The sequence below is a fragment of the Scyliorhinus torazame genome, chromosome 15 (assembly GCF_047496885.1).
Source record: "Scyliorhinus torazame isolate Kashiwa2021f chromosome 15, sScyTor2.1, whole genome shotgun sequence".
Taxonomy (NCBI): domain Eukaryota; kingdom Metazoa; phylum Chordata; class Chondrichthyes; order Carcharhiniformes; family Scyliorhinidae; genus Scyliorhinus; species Scyliorhinus torazame.
Window position 1 is genome coordinate 164,067,344 of NC_092721.1, and position 25,608 is coordinate 164,092,951.

At 49.4% G+C, this 25,608-nt stretch overlaps 1 protein-coding gene across 1 annotated transcript in view; it reads right to left on the minus strand.

Moving 5' to 3' along the window:
- smad9 (SMAD family member 9) overlaps positions 1–22,918 on the minus strand; it is a 50,299-nt gene extending 27,381 nt beyond the window's left edge. Inside the window, exons 1-3 of the mRNA XM_072477039.1 lie at positions 22,696–22,918; positions 5,295–5,944; positions 2,696–2,956 (exon numbers count right to left, since the gene is read on the minus strand). Coding sequence (XP_072333140.1) covers positions 2,696–2,956; positions 5,295–5,694 — 661 coding nt within the window. The 5' untranslated portion in view covers positions 5,695–5,944; positions 22,696–22,918. The remainder of the gene's footprint in view (positions 1–2,695; positions 2,957–5,294; positions 5,945–22,695) is intronic.
- Between the last annotated feature and the right edge of the window lie 2,690 nt (positions 22,919–25,608).

Here is a 25,608-nt window from a genome sequence, read left to right on the forward strand (position 1 = left end):
CATCGCTCGTTGAATTCAATATCCATTGTCTGCAGGGGGTGAGAGGCCAATATTAGCATGGTGCGTACCCCTGTGCCCAACCAGGACCAACGGGATACACGGTGGCCCCGGTTGGCACTATGGACTTTGTCCCTGCATGCCACCCCCAACCCTGGCCCCGTCGTTGGCTGGCACCGTGGGGGCCTCTGGTCCTGGCGCCCACCCCAGCTGCCAGGGTACCGTAGACTGGCACTGCCCATGCCAGCGGCACGCCCCACATCCCCCCCCCTCCCGTCGGGGCTCCTGTGGGCGTTGTCCTTGGGCGGGCCGCGTGATGGCCCGCCGGGTGGCAGCAGGTTGGGGGGTGGTATGGAGGAAGGTGGGGTACGGGTTGGGGGCACCCATATGGCCGGTGGCACTGCAGAACGAGGGGCCACGGTGGATGATCAGTGGGATGTGCAGAAATTCGTCTGCTTTGCCGGCTACAGCAATGGCGGTCCATGCCTGGACACCACGCAGGTCTTGTGGGGGGGTCACCCCAGTCCCACGCTCGTCCCCAAGGCCCTGGCAGGACCCCCCTCACAACCCAGCCAGCCCGGCAAGTGTCAGGACACGGTTGCGCCTCTCCATGTCCTACCTCCTCTCTGTCCCTCATCAGCCACATTGCCTGTTTGTTGATTTTTTAAAGCACCAATGAACCTCGCCATCGGGAATTCCCCCCAGTGGAGGTGGAGAATTGCAGAGGCCCCAGAGAATACTGGGTCAGGCCCACTAATGATATGCAAACAGAGTTTACTGTACGTACGGTGTGGAACATTGACACTGCTGTCGAGGCAGCGGAGAATTGCGATTTGGCGTGAACCCGGTGTCCGCCAAATCGCCTTTCTCAAAGTCGCCGTTGGATCGACGGAGAATCCTGCCCATTATTTTCTTTTCCTTCAACCACTCGTCTCTTCCTGAATTTTCTGTCCCCACGTGAAGCACTTTGCATTTCTTTATGTTCAGTTTGATCTGCCCAATACCCAAGAATATTCAAATCTGTCTGTAGTTTATTCAGCTCAGCTTTGATGTCTAGTACCTTAAATAGCTCTGTAATATCTGCAGTCAGCCACTCTGCTTTGAGTCCTTGCTGCAAATCATTAATAACGTCAGTAAACAAAGCTGATGGCAATCCCCTGCATCTATCTTCTGATTCTAATGGTCAACCAATTATGTATTCATTATAAATTACTTCCACTGAATATCCCTTTATTTATTTTTTTCCAATTAAGGGGCAATGTAGCGTGGCCAATCCACCTAACCTGCACCTAACTTGCACATCTTTAGGTTGTGGGGGGTGAAACCCAGACACGGGGAGAATGTGGAAACGCCACACGGACAGTGACCCAGGGCTGGGATTCGAACACAGGGCCACAGGTCCCACTGCTGACCACTGCGCCACCGTGCTGCCCTCAACTATGTAAAGTTAAAGCGCATGGGGTTGAGGGTTGTTTCTTGAGATGGCTAGAAAGTTGGTTAGCAGAGAGGAAGCAAAAAGTTGGAATAAATGGGTCTTTTTCCACAGGGATCTGTGCCAGGCCGCCAACTGTTCACATTATATATTAATGATTTGGACAAGGGAACTAAACGTATTGTCTCCAAATCTGCTGATGATACAAAGTTGGGTAGGAGGGTGAACTGTGAGGACGGAGCAAAGATGCTACAGTGGGATTTGGACAAGCTGAGTGAGTGGGCACATGCATGGTAGATGCACTATAATGTAGATGAATGTGAGGTCATCCACTTTGGTAGCAAAAATAGGAAGGCAGATTATTATTTGAATGGGTGTAAATTGAGAGAGGTGGATACTCAGCGAGACCTTGGCATCCTCGTGCATCAGTCACTGAAAGTAAGCATGCAGGCACAGCAGGTAGTAAAGAAGGCAAATAGCATGTTGGCCTTCACAGCGAGAGGATTTGAGTATAAGAATAGAGATGTTTTACTGCAATCGTACTGGGCATTGGTGAGACCACACCTGGCATTATGTGCAGTTTTGGTGTCCTTATCTGAGGAAGGATATTCTTGTCATGGAGGGAAGGTTTACCAGGCTGATTCTTAGGATGGCGGGTCTGTCATATGAGGAGGGACTACGTTTTTAGAAGAGTGAGAGGGGATCTCACAGAAACTTATAAAATTCTAACAGGATTAGACAGGGAAGATTCAGAAAGAATGTTCCCGATGGTGGGGGAGTCCAGAACAAGGGGTCACAGTTTGAGGGTAAGGAGTAACCCTTTTAGGACTGAGGTGAGGAGAAATTTCTTCACCCAAGAGTGTTGAATCTGTGGAATTCATTACCACAGAAAGTAGCTAAGGCCAAAACGTTGTGTAATTTCAAGAAGGAATTAGATATAGCTCTTGGGGCTAAAAGGATCAATGATATGTGGGGAAGGCGGCATCAACGTATTGAACTTGATGATCTGTACTTTCTTTCTTGGGTCAGTTTGATACCTTTTTTCAATAAAAGTGTAACATTGGCCTTGATCTAGTTCCAGTATTTAGCGAATGATGGAAGATGTGCATCAGAGTTCCTGAAATTTCCTCCCTTATTTCCTTAAGGATCCTTAAAACATCTTTTCAAAGGTACTTCATTTACTGTAAAATGCATGGAGACATCCTGAGATCGTGGCAAGTGCTATACAAATGCAAGCTTTTCTCTTAATATTGTTTGAAATGCTACCTGTGAGTTGGTATGGGCTTCTAGAACCAGAACTTCCAGGAGAACTGGAATAGTTGATATTGGTTGGAGACTGGGAGAAAGCATTGTTGGATGAAGGAGGGTAAGGATGATTTATTTGTTGATGAAAAGAGCTTGGGAAAGTAGCATTGTGCGGCATCAAAGGTTCATTCTGAGGTGGCAGAGGCACATTGCGAAACTTGACAAGTAGACTCTGTTGAGGGTTGAACTCACTGTGACGTGGAACAAGTACAGGTGGTAGCACTGCAAGAGAACACAAGTTCAGATGGCCAACAAACTTTGAATATAGTTTTTCTTTATCACAACAGAATCATTAAAAAATAATCACAACCAGTAGTAGGTTACCTATAATTGCTGGGTTTAGTTCTGTACCTGTGCTTGAACAAAATATAGCAATTTGTAATATTTAAAATGTGTGGCTGATTTATAACTTTAATTTAATATTTTTAAATTTTGTTAACTGATCCTCCCCTTCAACAAATGGACGCAAATACTTGGGCAATTCTACTTACACAGGACATCTGACGAAGTGTTTCTTTAAAGATGGAAAAACAAATAAGGTTGCTAGAATGACAACTTGAACAAGGCAATGTCGGAAATAAATCAAACTTATCCCAGGGTGTTACGTACAACTGTTCCTCTGTCTTAGCAGTCTTATACATTAAGTGCTCCTTTACAAAATTGACATTTACCTGCCTGTGACATGCTCAGTCATTTATCAATTTTAATCAATGTGGACACTTTCATTACTTAAGTACATGATGGCATTTCTGGCTAAAGTACTGCATATAACTCCAATATGAGAGATTGAAATTAGCTCTTAAAATAACAAGTTATATATTATTCCAACTGTGCAGAATTGCTAGCTTTTTATCAGAGAAATAATTAATCATTTGATAACTGAATATCATTTGACATTTTTCCAAACTATAAGCATATCAGCCACAATGGTCACACTGGGTCTGCTAAGATTTCTATAACGTGCCTGAAGCTGAAAGGCGCAAAATTGGAAGGAGAATATGCCTCACTCTGAGCAAACAGTTATGGTCTATCCGGAAATACTGTCACATACAGCATCAATGCAGGAGAATTACAATAGTTCTCAATAACATTAATATAACCTCAACCATAATTCCTGCAGTTCTCCAATGGATGAGCCCTCAATCTCAACTCTGCCTTCATGGTATATCGAGAAAGGAGGAGTAACTTAAATGTTGAGGCACCAATCCTCCTCAAGGTCATTTTCCACTGGTAAGTTACAATGCAGCATCAATAAAGACCTGCTCACTTGCCATGGCTTTCAACCGGAAATGAATGGTACCACAAAGTGAGTGTATTAAAATATATCTCAAGCAGATAGACTCATGATTACTCAGCAATAGTTCTATGAGTTGTGGAATTCCTCATACATACATTGCCAGTTACAGAGGTTTGATAGTGACAAATGCAGCTGGAGCGATGTGCCTGGAATATCCTGCCCCCCTCACCTGAAAATAGTCTACGCGGGAGTGAAAATGTTTGAAAGAAAAACGAAGACATGTGTACATGATCCAGTTTTGGCTGTGGTAGGAGTGATTGGCATCGCTTTGCATCAAAAATCTGAGGCTGAATAATACTGGGGAGGCAGACAGCCTGCCCACCTCCCCCGCTGGAGGCAAAGTCGGCGTGGAGCCGATATGCGCTTGGCGAGACTTCTGTCCCCCCCCCCAATCAGATTGGTCAGCACCTCTATCAGTCCTGGCAGCATTAAGAGCACATTAGTGGCAGTTGCCGGGATGGCAGGGGAGAAGGAAAAGGCCCATGGTTCCCCAGAGCAGATAGGTCTGGGGTCTTGGACAGGGGGAGGGGGATGTTTGGGGAGGTCAAAAGAGAGGCGGTGTGGCGATGGGGTGGTCTTAAGTCTGTGAGAAGTCATGTTTGATCTCAGGGGGCCGACCATGATCGGGAGCCCCCAGAAAGCAAACACCCCTTTCCATCCTGCTCTTAAGAACTTCTAAAAACTATCAGGCTGTCTGTTTAAACCTTTTATGACATGGGCAACACATTGTTATGGTCAATTGAATTTGTAACAAGCCTAATTGACCCTTTATTACTAATTTGAATATGGTGGACAGGCAGCTGATTTTGCTGCCCCCCTGCCAATTATGGGGGTTACCTCGGGAGCTGACATGAAGGTGGTGGGATGGGAAATAAACTTTCTTTTTACATTCCCCTCCCACCACCCCCCGCCTTGCAGGACCGCGTCTCTTGTAGCCCCTTGTTTCCAAGTGGCTATGGAAAGTCAGGGAGTGCTCCTCAGGAAATATTTGCTCTGTGCCTGCTTGGCATTAGACCATAAGACATGGGAGCAGAATTAAGCCATTGGGCCCACTGATTCTGCTCCGCCATTCAATCATGGCTGACATCTTTCTCATCCCCATTCTCCTGCTTTTTCCCCATAGCCCCTGATCCCCTTATTGGTTAAAATGACTGAAGGCATGTTTGTTGAAACTCTCCTTTTAAGCTGAGCACATTATACTTTGAATTAAATTTCCAGGGCAGGTGGGGAAGTGGATCAAAGGAACGACTGTGATAGACATACCTGGCATTTCCACCCTCCTATAATGATAAGGGTTAATGCATACTTCTTTCTGCTTGGAACCAAATGGGAACTCACAATACTCGAGGGGTTTTAACTCGTGATGGGACTGTAAATCTGGCCATCGCCATACCCTGCAGTAAATGACATGCGGTAAACCTTTACGGTGAGACACTTGTAATCTCCCATCCAAAGACCTTGGAATGGTGACACATTTACTGAGCTGTCCTGGTGAGCTGAGGGCTTTCTCCAGTTCCTCCATTGCCCCTTTTTTCTTCTTCAGTTTTTTCACCAATGAGTCCACAGCCTTTTCAGCCCATTTTTCCTCCTCATCTCCTTGTTTCCACCCCAAAAGTCTTTTCACTGCAGGACTGGTGAAGGAAAACAAACTAACCATCGTCATTATTGGAAGTACAGAGGAGGTGCTTTTCTTAAACAGTCAGGAAATATGAACAAAATGTCATCATCGAGGCCTCCGAAGTTCGTAGAGCTCGATAACCACTTGGAATAAGATTCTAGTGATATTTGGATGTCAGCCACAGCAAAGCTCTTCAATGTTCTGAATTTATAGCTGATCACCGGTCAAATCTGAGAAGCTTCCAGAAATTAATGCCTTTCTTCTGTAGTCAGGTGCCAGCTGCCAATAATTTCACCTGTTGGAATAACACAACCATGTTAAAGATCAGATAGATCTAGCGGAGGGGGGGGTTTAACTGGGTTCCTGCTGCTAAGGAGAAGGGGGAGCTGTTATGGGATGGGGTGGTCGAGGCGGAAGGGCGCCGTCGGGGGGATATACGGGTACGTGGGAACCAGGTGAGGAGCTGGGTTAAAAAAGGGGATGGCTAGTCGACAAGGGGGGGGGGGGGGGGGGTAAAGAGCCCCCCAACCCGGCTGATCACGTGGAACGTGAGAGGGCTGAATGGGCCGATTAAAAGGGCACGGGTACTCGCACACCTAAAGAAATTAAAGGCAGATGTGTTTATGTTGCAGGAGACGCATCTGAAACTGATAGACCAGGTCAGACTACGTAAAGGATGGGTGGGGCAGGTGTTTCATTCAGGTTTAGATGCGAAGAACAGGGCGGTGGCTATCTTAGTGGGGAAACGGGTACTATTTGAGGCAAAGACCATAGTGGCGGATAGTGGGGGTAGATATGTGATGGTGAGTGGCAGATTGCAAGGGGAGGCGGTGGTTCTGGTGAACGTATATGCCCCGAACTGGGATGATGCAAATTTTATGAGGCGTATGTTGGGACGTATCCCGGACCTGGAGGTGGGAAAGTTGGTAATGGGGGGAGACTTCAATACGGTGCTTGATTCAGGGCTGGACCGGTTGAGGTCCAGGACCGGGAGGAGGCCGGCAGCGGCCAGGGTACTCAAGGACATAGAACATAGAAAATACAGCACAGAACAGGCACTTCGGCCCACGATGTTGTGCCGAACCTTTGTCCTAGATTAATCATAGATTATCATTGAATTTACAGTGCAGAAGGAGGCCATTTGGCCCTTTGAGTCTGCACCGGCTCTTGGAAAGAGCACCCTACCCAAACTCAACACCTCCACCCAACACCAAGGGCAATTTGGACATTAAGGGCAATTTATCATTGGCCAATTCACCTAACCCGCACATCTTTGGATTGTGGGAGGAAACCGGAGCACCCGGAGGAAACCTACGCAGACACGGGGAGGACGTGCAGACTCCGCACAGACAGTGACCCAAGCCGGAATCGAACCTGGGACCCTGGAGCTGTGAAGCAATTGTGCTATCCACAATGCTACCGTGCTGCCCTTGAGAACAAATAAATCTACACTATATCATTTAACCGTAATCCATGTACCTATCCAATAGCTGCTTGAAGGTCCCTAATGTTTCCGACTCAACTACTTCCACAGGCAGTGCATTCCATGCCCCCACTACTCTCTGGGTAAAGAACCTACCTCTGATATCCCTCCTATATCTTCCACCTTTCACCTTAAATTTATGTCCCCTTGTAATGGTTTGTTCCACCTGGGGAAAAAGTCTCTGACTGTCTACTCTATCTATTCCACTGATCATCTTATAAACCTCTATCAAGTCGCCCCTCATCCTTCTCCGTTCTAATGAGAAAAGGCCTAGCACCCTCAACCTTTCCTCGTAAGACCTACTCTCCATTCCAGGCAACATCCTGGTAAATCTTCTTTGCACCTTTTCCAAAGCTTCCACATCCTTCCTAAAATGAGGCGACCAGAACTGTACACAGTACTCCAAATGTGGCCTTACCAAAGTTTTGTACAGCTGCATCAACACCTCACGGCTCTTAAATTCAATCCCTCTGTTAATGAACGCGAGCACACCATAGGCCTTCTTCACAGCTCTATCCACTTGAGTGGCAACTTTCAAAGATGTATGAACATAGACCCCAAGATCTCTCTGCTCCTTCACATTGCCAAGAACTCTACCGTTAACCCTGTATTCCGCATTCATATTTGTCCTTCCAAAATGGACAACCTCACACTTTTCAGGGTTAAACTCCATCTGCCACTTCTCAGCCCAGCTCTGCATCCTATCTCTGTCTCTTTGCAGCCGACAACAGCCCTCCTTACTATCCACAACTCCACCAATCTTCGTAGTGTCTGCAAATTTACTGACCCACCCTTCAACTCCCTCATCCAAGTCATTAATGAAAATCACAAACAGCAGAGGACCCAGAACTGATCCCTTCATGGAACAGATGGGAGGGGTAGACCCCTGGAGATTTAGTAGGCCTAGGAGTAAGGAGTTCTCATTTTTCTCCCATGTTCATAGAGTATACTCACGGATAGACTTTTTTGTCTTGGGAAGGGCACTGATTCCGAAGGTGACAGGGACGGAATATATGGCCATAGCCATTTCGGACCACGCTCCACATTGGGTAGACCTGGAGGTAGGAGAGGAAAAAGAACAGCACCCACTCTGGAGAATGGATATGGGCTTATTGGCGGATGAGGGGGTATGTTTAAGGGTGAGGGGGTGCATCGAAAGGTACTTGGAGCTTAATGACAATGGAGAGGTTCAGGTGGGAGTGGTCTGGGAGGCGTTGAAGGCAGTGGTTAGAGGGGAACTGATATCCATAAGAGCACATAAAGGGAAGCAAGAGGGTAAAGAAAGGGAGCGATTGCTGAAAGAACTTCTGAGGGTGGACAGGCAATATGCGGAGACACCGGAGGAGGGACTGTACAGGGAAAGACAAAGGCTACATGTGGAATTTGACCTGCTGACCACGGGTAAGGCAGAGGCACAGTGGAGGAGGGCACAGGGTGTACAGTATGAGTATGGAGAGAAGGCGAGTCGGCTACTGGCCCACCAATTGAGGAAGAGGGGAGCAGCGAGGGAGATAGGTGGGGTGAGAGATGAGGAGGGAGAGATGGAACGGGGAGCGGAGAGAGTGAACGGGGTGTTCAAGGCATTTTATGAGAGGTTATATAAGGCTCAGCCCCCAGAAGGGAAGGAGGGAATGATGCATTTCCTGGATCAGCTGGAATTCCCTAAGGTGGAGGAGCAGGAGAGGGCGGGACTGGGAGCACAGATTGAGATGGAGGAGGTGGTAAAAGGGATTGGGAGCATGTAGGCGGGGAAGGCCCCGGGACCAGACGGATTCCCGGTGGAATTTTATAGGAAGTATATGGACCTACTGGCCCCGCTTTTGACGAGAACCTTTAATGAGGCCAGGGAAAGGGGGCAGCTGCCCCCGACTATGTCGGAGGCAACAATATCGCTCCTTTTGAAGAAGGAAAAAGACCCGCTGCAGTGTGGGTCCTACAGGCCCATTTCCCTTTTAAATGTAGATGCTAAGCTCCTGGCTAAGGTGATGGTGACGAGGATAGAGGACTGTGTCCCGGGGGTGGTCCACGAGGATCAAACTGGGTTCGTTAAGGGGAGACAGCTGAACACGAACATACGGAGGTTGCTAGGGGTAATGATGATGCCCCCACCAGAGGGGGAGGCGGAGATAGTGGTGCCGATGGACGCTGAGAAAGCATTCGACAGAGTGGAGTGGGATTATCTGTGGGAGGTGCTGAGGAGATTTGGTTTTGGAGAAGGGTATATCGGATGGGTACAGCTGCTGTATAGGGCCCTGGTGGCGAGCGTGGTCACGAACAGACAGAGGTCTGACTACTTCCGTCTTCATAGAGGGACGAGGCAGGGGTGTCCCGTCTCCGTTACTGTTTGCATTGCCGATTGAGTCCCTGGCCATAGCACTGAGGGGCTCCAGGAAGTGGAGGGGAGTACTCAGGGGAGGAGAAGAACACCGGGTATCCTTGTATGCAGATGATTTATTGCTGTATGTTGCGGACCCAGTGGAGGGGATGCCTGAGATAATGCAGACACTCAGGGAGTTTGGGGAATTCTTGGGGTATAAATTGAATATGGGGAAGAGTGAGTTGTTTGTGGTGCATCCGGGGGAGCAGAGCAGGGGAATAGATGACTTACCGCTGAGAAAGGTGACAAGAGATTTCCGGTACTTAGGGATTCAGATAGCCAGGAGTTGGGGAACCTTACATAGGCTTAATTTAACAAGACTGCTGGAACAGATGGAGGAGGATTTTAAGAGATGGGACATGGTGCCCCTGTCACTGGTGGGTAGGGTGCAGGCGGTCAAAATGGTAGTCCTCCCGAGATTCCTTTTTGTGTTTCAGTGCCTTCCGGTGATGGTCACGAAGGCTTTTTTCAAGAGAATTGAGAAAAGGGTCATGAGTTTTGTGTGGGCCGGGAAGACCCCGAGAGTGAGGAGGGGGTTCTTGCAGCGTAGCAGGGATAGGTGGGGGGCTGGCACTACCGAGCCTAAGTGAATACTACTGGGCCGCCAATATCTCAATGGTGTGTAAGTGGATGGGAAAAGGTGAGGGAGCGGCGTGGAAGAGATTGGAGATGGCGTCCTGCAAAGGAACCAGCCTACAAGCAATGGTGACGGCGCCGTTGCCGTTCTCTCCGAAGAAATACACCACAAGTCCAGTGGTGGTGGCAACACTAAAAATTTGGGGGCAGTGGAGACGACATAGGGGAAGGACGGGAGCTGGGGGGGGGGAGCCCGGGCGGGTCCTCAGGGGTGTTTTTGTATAGATATTTGTATTAGGCTATGTATATTGTATTGTTTGATTTTATTTTTGGAGAGTTATTATTTTTGATATGGCAGTTGCCATTTAGTTTATATATTATTTATTTATTTGTTAAAAACGGCTACTGTTATTTATACTGTTTTATTGTTATGAAAAGGAAAACCTTTGTATTGTTTTGTTTGGCCAAAAAATTTGAATAAAATATATTTTTTTAAAAATCAGATAGCTATTGACTGTCCCTTTAGAGGGCGTCATTATATCAGTGTGGTTTACATTTCAATGCTCCAATAATTGCTATGAAATGCAAAGCAATCCCTTTGCCCGTGAAGCTAAATTGCACGGTGAAAACATATATACAAATGTACACATTTGCATAAAAATGCACATCACTCGACAGACTCAGTGATGCACTATCAATTACCACAAAGACGAGAGTAGTGGAATAACCGAGGCTTTATTGAGCAAAGATGTTGTGCCTCCTGTAGCTGGAACCAGAATGGCTGCAGCACCGGCGAGCACACACATTTATACACCGCCTACTGGGCGGAGCCAGCAGGCAGGGACTTACCCATGTACCTCTATTATACGTGTCTTACCGTAATACATATAATACTGCTAGTGGTGACTACCACATTCACCCCTGTTAAAAAAAGAGTCCGGCGCGGGAGGTGGAAAAAGAATTACAAGTTCAGTCTGTCGGGGGCCTTGACCCTCCTCTGCGATCGCCTCAGTCCTGGTGGTGATGTGAGCGCCGACTTGGTCACCTGTGACTCCGGGAGCGTGTTGTCCTCATCTTCGTCACCCCTGAGTGGAACCAATGGGAGGACGGATCCTGCTGGGGTTGGGGCTGCGGTGAGGTTCGCTGGGGGGAGGCTGAGTGGCGCAGGGGTGAATGAGGCAACCGGGGGAGGGGGGGGAGGGGGCACGGGGGCGGTGTCAGGTCGGGGGTGGGGATCCAGCGGGTGCCAGGTCCCGGAGGGAGACTGTGTCCTGGCGCCCGTCGGGGTGTGCCACGTAGGCGTACTGCGGGTTCGCGTGTAGGATGTGGACCCTTTCGACCAAAGGGTCCGACTTATGGGTCCGCACATGCTTGCGAAGGAGGACGGGTCCAGGAACTGTCAGCCATGTTGGGAGCGAGACCCCGGAGGTGGACTTCCTGGGAAAGGCAAGAAGACGTTAATGAAGGGTCTCGTTAGTCGCGGTGTAGAGGAACGATCGGATGGAGTGGGGCGTGTCGGGGAGGACCTCCTGCCACGGGAGACCGGGAGATTTTTAGACCGCAGGGCCAGCAGGACGGCCTTCCAGACCGTCCCGTTCTCCCTCTCCACCTGTCCGTTTCCCCGGGGGTTGTAGCTGGTCGTCCTGCTCGAGGTGATGCCCTTGCTGAGCAGGAACTGACGCAGCTCATCACTCATAAAAGAGGATCCCCGATCGCTGTGGAGGTAGGTGGGGAAACCAAACAGGGTGAAGATGCTGTGGAGGACTTTAATGACCGTGGTAGAAGTCATATCGGGGCATGGGATGGCGAAAGGGAACCGGGAGTACTCATCGACCACATTCAGAAAGTACGTGTTGCGGTCAGTGGAGGGGAGGGGCCCTTTGAAGTCCATGCTGAGGCACTCAAAGGGGCAGGAGGCCTTCACCAGGTGCGCTCTATCTGGCCGATAGAAGTGCGGCTTGCACTTTGCGCAGACCTGGCAGTCTCTGGTGACAGTCCTGACCTCCTCAATGGAGTAGGGCAGGTGGAAGGCCTTGATGAAATGGAAGAACCGGGTGACCCCCGGGTGGCAGAGGCCATAGTGGAGAGCCCGGAGTCGGTCCACTTGTGCGCTGGCACATGTACCGCGGGATAGGGAGTCAGGGGGCTCCTTGAGCTTCCCCGGGCGATACAAAATCTCGTAATTATAGGTGGAGAGCTCGATCCTCCACCTCAAGATGTTGTCGTTTTTGATCTTGCCCCGCTGTGTGTTCTTGAACATGAAGGCAACCGACCATTGGTCAGTGAGGAGAGTGAATCTCCTGCCGGCTAGGTAATGCCTCCAATGTCGCACAGCTTCCCCAATGGCTTGGGCCTCCTTTTCGACAGAGGAGTGCCGAATTTCGGAGGCATGGAGGATACGGGAAAAGAAGACCACGGGCCTGCCTGCCTGGTTGAGGGAGGCGGCCAGAACTACGTCCGATGCATCGCTTTCGACCTGAAAGGGGAGGGACTCGTCAACCGCGTGCATTATGGCCTTGGCGATGTCTGCCTTGATGCGGTTGAAGGCCTGGTGGGCCTCAGCCGTCAGGGGAAAAACTGTGGACTGAATGAGTGGGCGGGCCTTGTCTGCATAATTAGCGACCCACTGGGCCTAGTAGGAGATAAACCCCAGGCATCGTTTCAGGGCCTTGGGGCAGTGGGGGAGGGGGAGTTCCATGAGGGGGCGCATGCAGTCGGGGTCAGGCCCTAGAACTCCATTTTCCACGACATAGCCAAGGATGCTAAGCGGTTGGTGCGGAACACGCATTTCTCCTTTTTGTACGTGAGGTTAAGGAGTCTGGCGGTATGGAGGAATTTTTGGAGGTTCGCGTCGTGGTCCTGCTGGTCGTGGCCGCAGATGGTGACGTTATCTAGGTACGGGAAGGTGGCCTGCAGTCCGTATCTGTCAACCCGTACCTGTCAACCATTCGGTCCATCTCACGTTGGAAGACCGAGACCCCATTAGTGACGCCGAAGGGAACCCAAAAGAAGTGATAGAGGCGGCCATCTGCTTCGAACGCAGTGTATTGGCGGTCCTCCGGGCGGATGGGAGCTGGTGGTAGGCGGACTTCAGGTCCACTGTGGAAAAGGCCCGATACTGCGCAATCTGATTGACCATGTCAGATATGCGTGGGAGGGGGTACGCGTCGAGCTGCATGTACCGATTCATGGTCTGACTGTAGTCAATGACCATCCTGTGCTTCTCCCCAGTCTTTACTACTACCACTTGAGCTCTCTAGGGGCTGTTGCTGGCCTCCATGACCCCTTTCCGCAGAAGCCGTTGGACTTCCGACCTGATGAAGGTCCTGTCCTGGGCACTGTAACGTCTGCTCCTGGTGGCGACGGGTTTGCAATCCGGGGTGAGGTTCGCAAACAAGGAAGGTGGATCGACCTTAAGGGCCGTGAGGCCGCATACGGTGAGGAGGGGTAGGGGTCCGCCGAATTTTTAGGTTAAGCTTTGGAGGTGGCACTGGAAGTCCAGGCCGAGTAACAGGGCAGCACAGAGGTGGGGGAGGACGTAGAGCCGGAAGTTGCTAAACTCTACGCCTTGGACGGTGAGGGTCGCGATGCAGTACCCCCGGATTTCCACGGAATGGGATCCGGAAGCCAGGGAGATTTTCTGGGTAACGGGGTGTACCGCGAAGGAGCAGCGCCTTACCGTCATGGGGTGGATGAAGCTCTCTGCGCTCCCGGAATCAAAAAGGCAGGTTGTCTCGTGCCCATCGATTTTCACCATCGTTGTTGCGGTCGCGAGGTTGCAGGGCCGGGACTGATCCAAGGTGATCGAGGCGAGCTGCGGCAGATGCTGGGAGGACCCGGGCTGGTCAGCGCTGGTGGAGGTAGCGACAGGCGATGAATGGCCAGGCGAGCAGAGGTCCTGAGGCGCCGTCCAAAATGGCGCCGAAGATGGCGGCGCCTACTGGGTGCATATGGCGGGTGGCATCAAAGATGGCTGCATGTGGCCTGCGGAGAAGATGGCGGCGCCCACAGGCCACACATGGCTTGCGAGGAGGAAAATGGCGGCGCACCTGAGTCGCATGTGGGGGGGTGTGCAGGAACGCCGGGCCTCGAAGCAGCGGTGACCGACCGGGCCTGGCAAACAGAAACAAAGTGTCCCTTCTTTCCACATCCGTTGCAGGTTCCGCTCCGCGCCGGGCAGTGCTGCTGGAGGTGTTTGATCTGCCCGCAAAAATAGCACTTGGGCCTCCCAGGGTTGGCTGGCTGCCGCGCGGCGCAGGCTTGCGGTGAGCTGGAGTCGGTAGCTGGTGGGGCCCACGAGGGTGCCGCGCAATCGGGGGCGTACGACTGGACGTTACGGGAGGCCACTTCTAACGAGTTCGCGTGCTGCCTAGTTCCTGCAAGATCAAGAGTACCCCCTTCCAATAGGCGCTGGCGGACATACGCAGACCTCATGCCCGTAACGAAGGTGTCTCGGATTAAAAGTTCTGTGTGCTGGACTGCCGAAACTGCCTGGCAGTCACAGTTCCTACCCAGGATGTGCAGGGCACGCCAGAAATCGTCCAGGGACTCACCGGGGAATTGCTGTCTCGTGGACAGGAGATGCCTGGCGTATAGTTGGTTGACTGCCCGAACGTAATGTCCCTTCAGGAGCTCCATCGCTTTGGAGTAAGTGGGCGCATCCCGGATGAGAGGAAAAATGTCAGGGCTCACCCGTGAAATAAAGGACTTGGAGCTTCTGCGCTCTGAGGGTTCCTCAGCGGATGTTCGGAGATAGCTTTCGAAGCAGGCTAGCCAGTGGTCAAAAGCGGACGTAGTGTTGGCTGCTTGAGGGCTCAGCTGCAGGCGATCAGGCTTGATGCGAAGATCCATCGTTTTAAAAATCTTTGCTCAATAAATTGATGCACTATCAATTACCACAAAGATGAGAGTAGTGGAATAATCGAGGCTTCATGGAGCAAAATGTTGTGCCTCCTGTAGCTGGAACCAGAATGGCTGCAGCACCGGCGAGCACACACATTTATACACCGCCTACTGGGCGGAGCCAGCAGGCAGGGATTTACCCATGTACCTCTATTATACCTGTCTTACCGTAATACATATAATACTGCTAGTGGTGACTACCACACTCAGCCAAGATTTAAACGTCAAAATATACAATTTCAGTGGCAAAATATGTAATATTTGATTACTGCAATGTCTGATTGCTGCACTGTTTCTGCAGTTAGAGACGGCTCGTGAAAGATATAAACTCAAAAAACAACTTGAGAGTCTGAAACCATACAAAGTGAAATCTGTAAATTACAGATGCCGTGAAAACCGGCACTAGCTGTCCTTCATTTGCAGGCAATCAAAGTTTCAAAATGATAATTGTATCTATGATAAAAATGATTCAGTAGAATGGGGGGTTATTTATCCACACCAACAAAGAAATCTCTATCCCTAGGAGAGTGTCAAGGAAAAAACTTTATCACAGATAAAGTAGTTTCTCTGTCATTCGGCATTCTGTCAGAAGTCTCACAACACCAGGTTAAAGCCCAACAGGTTTGTTTGAATCACTAGCTTTTGGAGCTGAGTCCTGATGAAGGAGCTGCGCTCCGAAAGTTAGTGATTCCAAACAAACCTGTTGGACTTTAACCGTGTGTTGTAAGACTTCTTACTGTGCCCACCCCAGTCCAACGCCGGCATCTCCACATCAGGGATTCTGATAAAGAGATCCCCATGTCAGTGAAAGCTGGTTCATTGATCAAACCTGCTGTCATCTCAAACTGACCTGCAGAGGGCGGCACAGTGCCAGGGACCTGGGTTCGATTCCGGTCTTGCGTGACTGTCTATGTTGAATTTGCATGTTCTCCCCGTGTCTGTGTGGGTGTCCTCCGGGTGCTCCAGTTTCCACCCACAGTTCAAAGACGTGCAAGTTAGGTGGATTGGCCATGATCAAGGTGGATTGGCCATAATCAATGGGCGGGGGTTACAGGCATAGGGCAGAGGAGTGGACCTCGATGGAGTGCTCTTTTGGTGGGTTGAATGGCCTCCATCTGCACTGTAAGAGTTCTATGAAATGCTGCATTTAAGTTACAAAATGGTTTGGTGCTTTGAAGGCTGTCCAGCGAGCTTTCCAGCCAATAAAGTATTTTTGTTTTGCAGTCACTATTGTAAAGGAAAAAACATGGCAGCCATTGAGTTTGCAGCAGCCTCCCACAAAGTGCAATGTGATAATAACCAGGTTATCTGTTTTAGTGATTGAGGATAAATATTGGCCAGGATACTGCGGATGACTTCCTGCTGCTTTGTGTTAGGGGGAGGTGGTGGCACGGTAGTATTGTCGCTTGACTACTAATCCAGCGATCCGGGGTAATACTGGGTTCCAATCACACCACGCAAATGGTTGAATTTTAAAACTCAATAAAATGTCTGGAATTAATAGTCTAATGATTGTCATAAACCCATCTAGTTCAGTAATGTCCTTTAGCGAATGTCCTTACCTGGTCTGGCCTACATGTGACTACAAACCCAAAGTAATATGGATGACTCTTAAATGCTCTCTAAAATGGCCTAGCAAGCCTTTCAGTTGGATTCAACTGCTGCAACTGGACTAAAAAGGAATGAAACTGGAAGGACGGACCACCCAGCATCAACCTAAGCACCGGAAGAGGCAACGGCAAACCCAGCCCTGGCGACCCTACAAAGTCCTCCTTACTAACATTTGGGGAGTTGTGCCAAAATTGGGAGAGCTGTGTCTCACAAACTCATGGAATCATACTTTACAGCCGTAGACACCACCATCACCATTCCTGGGTACGTCCTATACAGTCTGGAAGGAGTTATCCCAGGAGTCCTAAACATCAACTCTGGATCCTATGAGTGTCATGGCACCGGGTCTCTCGCCGCCTCCTGTTTCCTCAGCTGATGCGCCAGCATCCTGCTGGCTTTTCCCCATATTCATCCACCGCCCAGTTTATCCGCCCTTTTGACCGGCCCCGAACGCTCCACGTGACCAGCCTGGTCGGGGGGCACCCCGCCCTCCTCCCCTGCCGATCAACCATAACCTCTCCTAGGCCAGTCTGCGGCCCATGTCCCGCACCTCCCCTGGCCTGCCCTGGGGCAACTACCGTCATCAACCCTCCTCCTCCACTTTGAAAGTCTCCTCCCCGTCAGCAATATAGTCCGCCCCCCCCTCCCCCCCGTCAAACCCTCCCACTCCCACTCCCATTCCCCCCCCCCACATCGATCTTCAGCTCACCCCCCGCTTTGCTTCCAAAAACTAGCCCATCCAGCTAGCCTGGCAGCCCCCGCCCATGGCGCCTAGCATCCTACCCCCCCACTGATTGCCCTCCCCCCGCTGTTAGTGCACAGTCAAAACAAAGGCAAGTAAAAACAAACAAACAATCCCTCCCAAGGCCGAACACAGAGATCCACTCCTCATCCCTTAACAAAGCACTGCAAACCAACCTAACCCCAAACAGGACCAAAGAACGGGGAAGAAAATGAAAGAAATACAAACAACATAAACCCAAAGTTTTTCACAACAAACTTTAGTTCTCCTCAACCAAATTTAAGGACCGCCTTCTCCTGCCAGTCCATTCTCCTTCATAAAGTCCGCTGCCTCCTCCACCGAGCCAAAGTACAACTCCCGGCCCCCATAGGTTACCCCATAGGTACCCCATAGGCTAGCCGGGTGCAGTAGTCCAAACTTTACGCCTTTCTTGTACAGGGCTGACTTCACCTTATTAAAACTTGCCCTCCTCTGCAGGTTCTGCTCCCAGGTCTTGGTACACCCGAATCTGAAAGTCTTCCCAAGTGCATCGCCTCGTCTGCCTGGCCCACCTCATGATGCGTTCCTTGTCCAGGGACCGATGCAATCGTACCACCATCGCCCTCAGTGGCTAACCCCCTTGGGGTTTGCGCATCAGTGCCCTGTGGGCCCAATCCACCTCCAACAGCCGGTCAAACGCACCTTCCCGAACAGCTTCTCCAGCATCTTCCCAACATACGCACCCGCATCCGATCCTTCGATTCCCTCCGGCAGACCCACTATTCGGATGTTCTGCCTCCGAGAACCGTTCTCCAGGTCCTCCACTTTCTCCAGCAGTCGCTTCTGTTGGTCACGCATCAGCCCAATCTCTGCTGCCATCAAGGTGGACTGGTCCTCATGCTCCCTCGCCAGCTCCTCCAACCTCTGGATCGCCTGTCCCTATCTCACCTCCATGCGGTCAACCACCGCCTTGAACAAGTCCACCGCCCGGGCCAGGCCCTCCGCACTTTCCTTCCGCTGTTGGGTGAACGTCTCATTTAAGAAGCTCACAAACTGGTCCATCGACCACTGAGCCGACGGGGCCAGACCCTGCCCGTCCGCCATCTCTGCGTGCCTTGTCCACACCACACTCGCCTCAACCAACTGGTTCGCTTTTTCTCGTACACTTCTGGACCGCAGCTCCATAAACTAGGGTCACTCACTTCTGCTCTCACTTCTGTACCTTTTTCCCACAAAATCCCTGCGACAAACCGGTGTAAATGCCACAAAACGACCACCATAAGCGGGAGCCGCTACATATCCGACCACTCACCCCATGGCCGCCACCGGACGTCGGCAATGTGGAAAATTACCCAGGTATGTTCCGTACACAGGAAACAGGACAAATCAAAGCTGGCCAATTACTGCCCCATTCTCCCCATGTCTGCATAGGCTTCCTCCGGGTGCACCGTTTTTTTCCCACAGTCCAAAGATGTGCAGGTTAGGTGGATTGGCCATGGTAATTGCCCCTTAGTGTCGAGGGATGTGCAGTTTAGGTTACGGGGATTGGATGGGGGAATGAGCCTGGGTCAAGTGTTCTTTTGGAGGGTCGGTGAAGACTCAATGGGCCAATTGGCCTCCTTCTGCACTATGATTCTGTGATTCTAGACTACTCTCAATAATCAGTAAAGTGATGTAGATGGTCATAAATAGCACTATGAAGCGGTACTTGCTCACTAATGACCTGCTCATGGATGCTCAGTTTGGATTCTGCCATGGTCACTCAGTTCCTGATCTCATTACAGACTTGATTGAATCAAAGATAGTCAAATTAAATCTCTGAGACTTGGGGAAAATGGTGGTCATGGCACCACAGCCACAGAGGATTTCATTTGTGGCTTTGATCAGGGATGTTTCAATGCTTTGGTTAGAATTAGGAGCAAGAGTAGGCCGCTCGGCCCTCGAGCCTGCTCCACCATTCAATAAGATCATGGCTGATCTGATTGTAGCTTCAACACCACAACCCTACCTACCCCCGATAATCTTTCACCCCTTTGTTAATCAAGAATCTATCTAACTCTGCCTTAAAAATATTCAAATATTCTGCTTCCACCGCGTTTTGAGGAAGAGAGCTTCAGAGACTCAAGACACCAGAGAAAAAAAATTCTTCTCCTCCCTCTCTGTCTTAAATGAACGACCCCTTATTTTTAAACAGTTCTAGATTCTCCTCCTGAAGAATTCACATTCACCCTGTCAATACCCCTCAGGGTGGTGGATACAAACCTAACCTCTCTAACCTTTGCCATTCCTGGAATTAGTCTGGTAAACCTTTTCTGTGATGCTTCCAATGCATCATTCCAAGAAGTTGAACACAAGGTGTTCAACTTCTTCCCAGATGCTTTTCCTTCACTTCAGGACATCTTTGGTCAGGGATTTCCAGGTGTTGGTGGGGATGTTGCACCTTTTCAAGGAGGCTTTGAGGGCATCATTGAAGCATTTCCTCTGTCCTCGTACTCGCATGCCGTGTTGAAGTTTCAAGTAAAGCGCCTGTTTCAGGTGTCTCGTGTCAGGAATGCAGGCGATGTGGCCCGTCCAGCAGAGCTGATCGAGCGTGGTCAATGCTTCAGTACTAGGGTTGTTGGCCTGGGCAAAAACATTTAATTTGGTATTCCTATCCTGCCAATGGATTTGAAGGATCTTGCGAAGACGACGTTGGTGGTACTTCTCCAGGGTTCTGAGGTCTTTGCTGTACATAGTCCACATGTCTGAGGCATATAGGAGGGTGGGTATCACTATTGCACTGTAGACCGTGCGCTTGATGCCAGGTGTGAGGTCCTGTCTTCAAACACTCTCTTCCTAAGGCGATCAAAGTCTTTGGTGGCACACTGAAGGCGGTGTTGAACCTCGTCATCAATGTCTGCCCTAATTGAAATTGGGTTCAGAAATGAGACCCCAAAGTATCAGGCAATTTAGGGGTTAAACAGACTGAGGGGAAAAAAATCCTGCCAACACAGAGTCAGAGGGATCCGCCCACCCCTGGCCGAGTTACATTGTCCCAGTCCGACTTATATTTGTTAGTGGGAATACATGGGATGCCCCAGATCCTTTGTTCTTTGGGATACTCCTGTCTGACCAGCTGACAGCCCATAACAGAGTCCGATGGCTTCTTTGTCCGTCAATGGGAGGTTAGCTGCATATCAACAGCTTAGCTCTCTTCTTTTGTATAAACGGGAGTGTAAAATCAGTCAGCCAGGATAGCACTGATGGGTTCAAGCCTAGAAACCCCAGCAGAAAACTTTTGTTTGAAGGGCTGGATGAAACTTAGAGAGAGGGAAGGAATGCTGTGTTTGAACAGTTACAGAAAATCAACTTGGAAATTGATCAAGAAGGTCATGAAATTTTCCAGAAGAGAAGTCTTTGGAAAACTACTGAGAAGGTCATGAAAGTTGACGGAGGAAAAGGCTTTGGAAATCGACCATGAACTTCTGAAAGTTGCCACCGAGGCAGGCTTTGAAAAAAGTTCAGAACGAATGCCCCTACCAGAAGAAAAATTGCTTCCTCAATGCAAGTATTGCATTTGTCTGCCTGTGAAAGTGGCATGAGAGCTGCATGTTCTGTTGGCATTGTTTAATGGGAACTAGTGTGTTAAGGTTAAGAAACTGCATGTAATTTGTTATAGTTAGTGTTGAAGGTTTAAAGTTTAAATATTGTTTCCTTTTCTTTCTATAAAGCTTGTTTATAAAATAACCAAGCCCTACTTCTTATATTATCACTCCTGGAACAAATTGATCTTTCAGCACCATCTTAAAACTTAAAATAAATGATGGTCCTGGTCCAGTCTCTTAGTCACTGTTGAGAGCTAACCAGGCATCCGTAACAGGTCCCAAGATATGGAAAGTGGTTCCTGTTGTCCAAGACCTCATTGTAGATTTTGATAACTGGGGTGGCAGTGTTGAGTGGTGGGAGCAGGTTGATAGAGGATCTTTGTTTTAAAGATGTTTAGTGTAAGGCCCATGCTCTTGTGTGCCTTGGTGGAGGTGTTGACGATTGATTGGACCTCGGCTTCTGAGTATATGTCTGCATACTGTAGTTCAATGACAGAGGATTGGATGGCGCCAGCAGGTGGTGCAGGTTGAGCAGATTGTCGTTTGTTATGTAATTTAGTTCCACTCCTGCGACAAATTGGACATCCTGAATTCTGCCTCTGTGTACCCGAACAGGCGCTGGAGTGTGGCGGAGTGGATTTTCACAGTAACTTCATTGCAGTGTTAATGTAAGCCTACTTGTGACACTAATACATTTTTTTATTAAACTTGCAGAGGGTGAGATGGAGCATTGTAGCAAGGAAAATCGAGAAGTGCGTCGGTGCGACGACACAGTCTTGCTTAACCCCAGTCCAAACATGAATTGGGTCTGTAGTGGATCCATTGGTCAGGATCACGGTTTGCATGTCATCGTGGAACAGGCAGAGGATGGTGTCAAACGTCTGGCAGCAGCCAAAACGGAGGAGGAAACTCTATAATCCTTAAAACTCCATCTGGTTCCCGAGTGCCAATTAGGAAGTTCTGCCATCCTTACCCAGTCTGACGCACATGTGACTTGAATCCAGACTCAATATGGTTGACTCTTACCTGTGATTGATATTTATTGTCACATGTACTGAAGTACAGTGAAAAGTATTTTTCTGCAGCCAAGGGAATGTGCATAGTACATACATAATAGACAAAAGAATAATCAACATTGACAATGGTACATCAACAAATAGAGATTGGTTACAGATATCAATACAAATATCAATCAATCAATCCTCTGAAATACTCAATTCAAGGGCAATTTGGGATGGGCAACAAATAGCGGCTTTGCCAGTGACGCCCACACCCATGAAAGAATATTTCTAAAAAGCTCTATTATTGATGTTGGGCTGTAATTTGTAACGGGGAGGGGGGCGCAGATTTAGCCGGGAAATGACCTCTACAAAACCCACCTCGGCGCGTAAAACCTTCCCCGCAATATAAGAGAGCCCTCCACACAAAAATGCAGAGATTTTAAACCGAGACTTTTTTAAAAAATTGTCCAACAGGTGAAGCTCTTGTACAGGAACCTTATCCATCTCTCCCGCTACAGGCTGGTCTCCCCCAGGATAGAAGGTTTCCGACTCCTCACAATTCCGCTGTGTTATTTTCTGTGTTAATTCCTGGCAGATGTTATTTTTATTTAAAAAAACATGTTTTGATGGATTCACATTAAATCGTTCGACCAAACATTATTTTTAAGAAAAAACATGCATTTATCATGAATGGCACTGGTAACTTATGAACAAGACACGAATGCTCGGGACACATTTAATTAATATTCTCTACCACATAAAAAAGAAAATGCATTAAAAATTGGACTTACTGATCCTTCTGAGGTGCCCGAGGATTCCGCTCAGCGCCGCCCGCGTGGCGATCTCATGGGGAGATTGAAGAGCGACTTCATTCCAAGTGGCGGAAAGCAAGGGGCGAGCGAGCTGTGGAGGGGGGGGAAATGCACGAGGGATTGACGAACAGTCAGGATCGGGGTCAGGTAAAACCTTCCCGCTCCCAAGCAGAGAAATTCGCAGTCACAGACCGTCACCGCCGGTGAGGCAGAATGAGTGAGAGGGAGACGACAGCCAGTCTGAGTGTCAGTCACAGCGCTGTTCACAAGGGTCAGCCGAAGAGAATGCCAGTCAGGCAAAGTCACAGAGCACAAGTTACTAAGTGACATTCATGGCCAAGCCAGCGACTCACGGTGCCAGAATCAAAGGCTTGACGTTTGAATCTCAGCCACAGGTTTGCTTTCGCAAGAGTCAGCGTCAGAAGCCTGCAGCCTTATACCATTCCTACACTGGGATTTTGGCACCAGTATAAGCACTGACATAGTCATCATGTCAGGGTCAAAAGTGCAGTATTGTGCTGCTGGTGCCAGCCCTGTCTCATCCGTACAGTAAGAGACACAACTTTAGAGAAGTTGTCTCAAATATATATTTTTCCCTCCTGTATCAGTTGTGAACGCATGCTTATAGGACCCGCGATAGGCTTCAATCCCGCAAACAGGACAAGAAGACTGGAAATCGCAACAAGCACGTGTCCAAGTGTGAAAACAACACATCTGACCTCTCCGGAGGGGCGAATGGCCTCTCTCCCCAGAGGTCTGCAGTGTGCAAATAGTGCTGGCACCAAACCATGACACTCATGTCAGTCGGGGTCACATTCAGTCTAAATTGCGCCTGATTGATGTTTGGATATCATAAATGCGGCCGGGCTTGGGGTTTCAGAGAAGCTGGAGCTCATGGAGAGGAGGAAGGCCGATGTCTTGGCCTTCGCCTCTCTGATTGCACGGTGACGAATTTTGCTGGAGTGGCGGTCGACATCGCCACCCGGGGTAGCAGCATGGTTGGATGACCTGTACGACTTCCTGCGGTTAGAGAAGATAAAGTATGAGTTAAGAGGCTTAGCAGGGGACTTCAAGAAAAGGTGGGGCATGTTTGTGACCTTGTTTGAGGAGCTGTTCGTGGGGGGGGGGGGGGGGGGGGGAAGGAGAAAAATCCGTAGAATGTTTCCCGAGGTGTTTATTTGCTGTAACCAACTTTGATACAAGTTTGAATAAAATGCGTTCTAAATAAATAAAATAAATGCGGCCAGGCAGGTGTCACTGCAAGGGAAGTGCAGTTCCACACATGCATACCTCAAAATGTGTTACATCATTGATCTCCAACTGCAATTGAAATTTTGAAAGTAAGAATACATCGAGATTTTTTTGGCCTGTTCTTTTCAGATTGTTTCTGCCCTTAAACGGGTTAATTGACCTCTGGGCTGATTGCAAGTTGACTTTCACGTGGCCCCATTCCCAATGCCAAGCTACCCATTTGCTTGAGAAATCATGAAGGTAGTGCAATGTTCCTCCTGCAGAATGTTTGAGGTGAGGGACGCCGTCAGTGTCCCTACTGATTTCATCTGTGGGAAGTGCACCCATCTCCAGCTCCTCAGAAACCACGTTAGGGAACTGGAGCTGGAGCTGAATGAACTTCGGATCATTCGGGAGGCAGAGGTGGTCATAGATAGAAGCTTCAGGGGTGTAGTTGCTCTGAAGAATAAAGATAGATGAGTGACGGTGAGAGGGGCTGGGAGGAAGCAGTCAGTACAGGGATCCCCTGTGGTCGTTCCCATTAGTAACAAGTATACCGCTTTGGATACTGTTGGGGGGGACAACTTACCAGGGGTAAGCCATGGTCTCTGGCACAGAGCCTATCCCTGTTGCTCAGAAGGATAGGTGGGAGAGAAGTAGAGCATTAGTCATTGGAGACTCCACAGATAGGAGATAGGAGATTCTGTGGGAACGAGAGAGACTCGCGGTTGGTGTGTTGCCTCCCAGGTGCCAGGGTGCATGATGTCTCGGATCGTGTTTTCGGGATGCTTAACGGGGAGGGGGAGCAGCCCCAAGTCGTGGTCCACATAGGTACCAACAACATCTGTAGGAAAAGGGATAGGGTTATAAGGCAGGAATTCAGGGAGCTCGGGTGGAAACTTAGATCTAGGACAAACAAAGTTATTATCTATGGGTTGTTACCCGTACCAATTGCTAGCGAGACGAGGAATAGGGAGAGAGAGGAGTTGAACATGTGGCTACAGGGATGGTGCAGGAGGGAGGGTTTAAGCTTTCTGGATAATTGGGGCTCATTCTGGGGTGGGTGGGACCTCTAAAAACGGGATGGTCTACACCTGGCCAGAAGGGTACCAATATCCTGGGGGGGGAAATTTGCTAATGCTCTTCGGGAGGGTTTAAACTAGTTCAGCAGGGGCTTGGGAACCTGAATTGTAGCTCCAGTATACAGGAGGTTGAGAGTAGTGAGGTCATGAGTAAGGTTTCAAAGTTGCAGGAGTATACCCACAGGCAGGAAGGTGGTTTAAAGTGTGTCTTCTTCAATGCCAGGAGCATCCGGAATAAGGTGGGTGAACTTGCAGCATGGGTTGGTACCTGGGACTTCGATGTTGTGGCCATTTCGGAAACATGGATAGAGTAGGGACAGGGATGGTTGTTGCAGGTGCGAGGGTTTAGATATTTCAGTAAGCTCAGGGAAGGTGGTAAAAGAGGGGGAGGGGTGGCATTGCTAGTCAAGGACAGTATTACGGTGGCAGAAAGGCGTTTGATGAGGACTCGTCGACTGAGGCAGTATGGGCTGAGGTTAGAAACAGGAAAGAAGAGGTCACTCTGTTAGGGGTGTTCTATAGGCCTCTGGAAAGTTCCAGAGATGTAGAGGAAAGGATTGCAAAGATGATTCTGGATAGG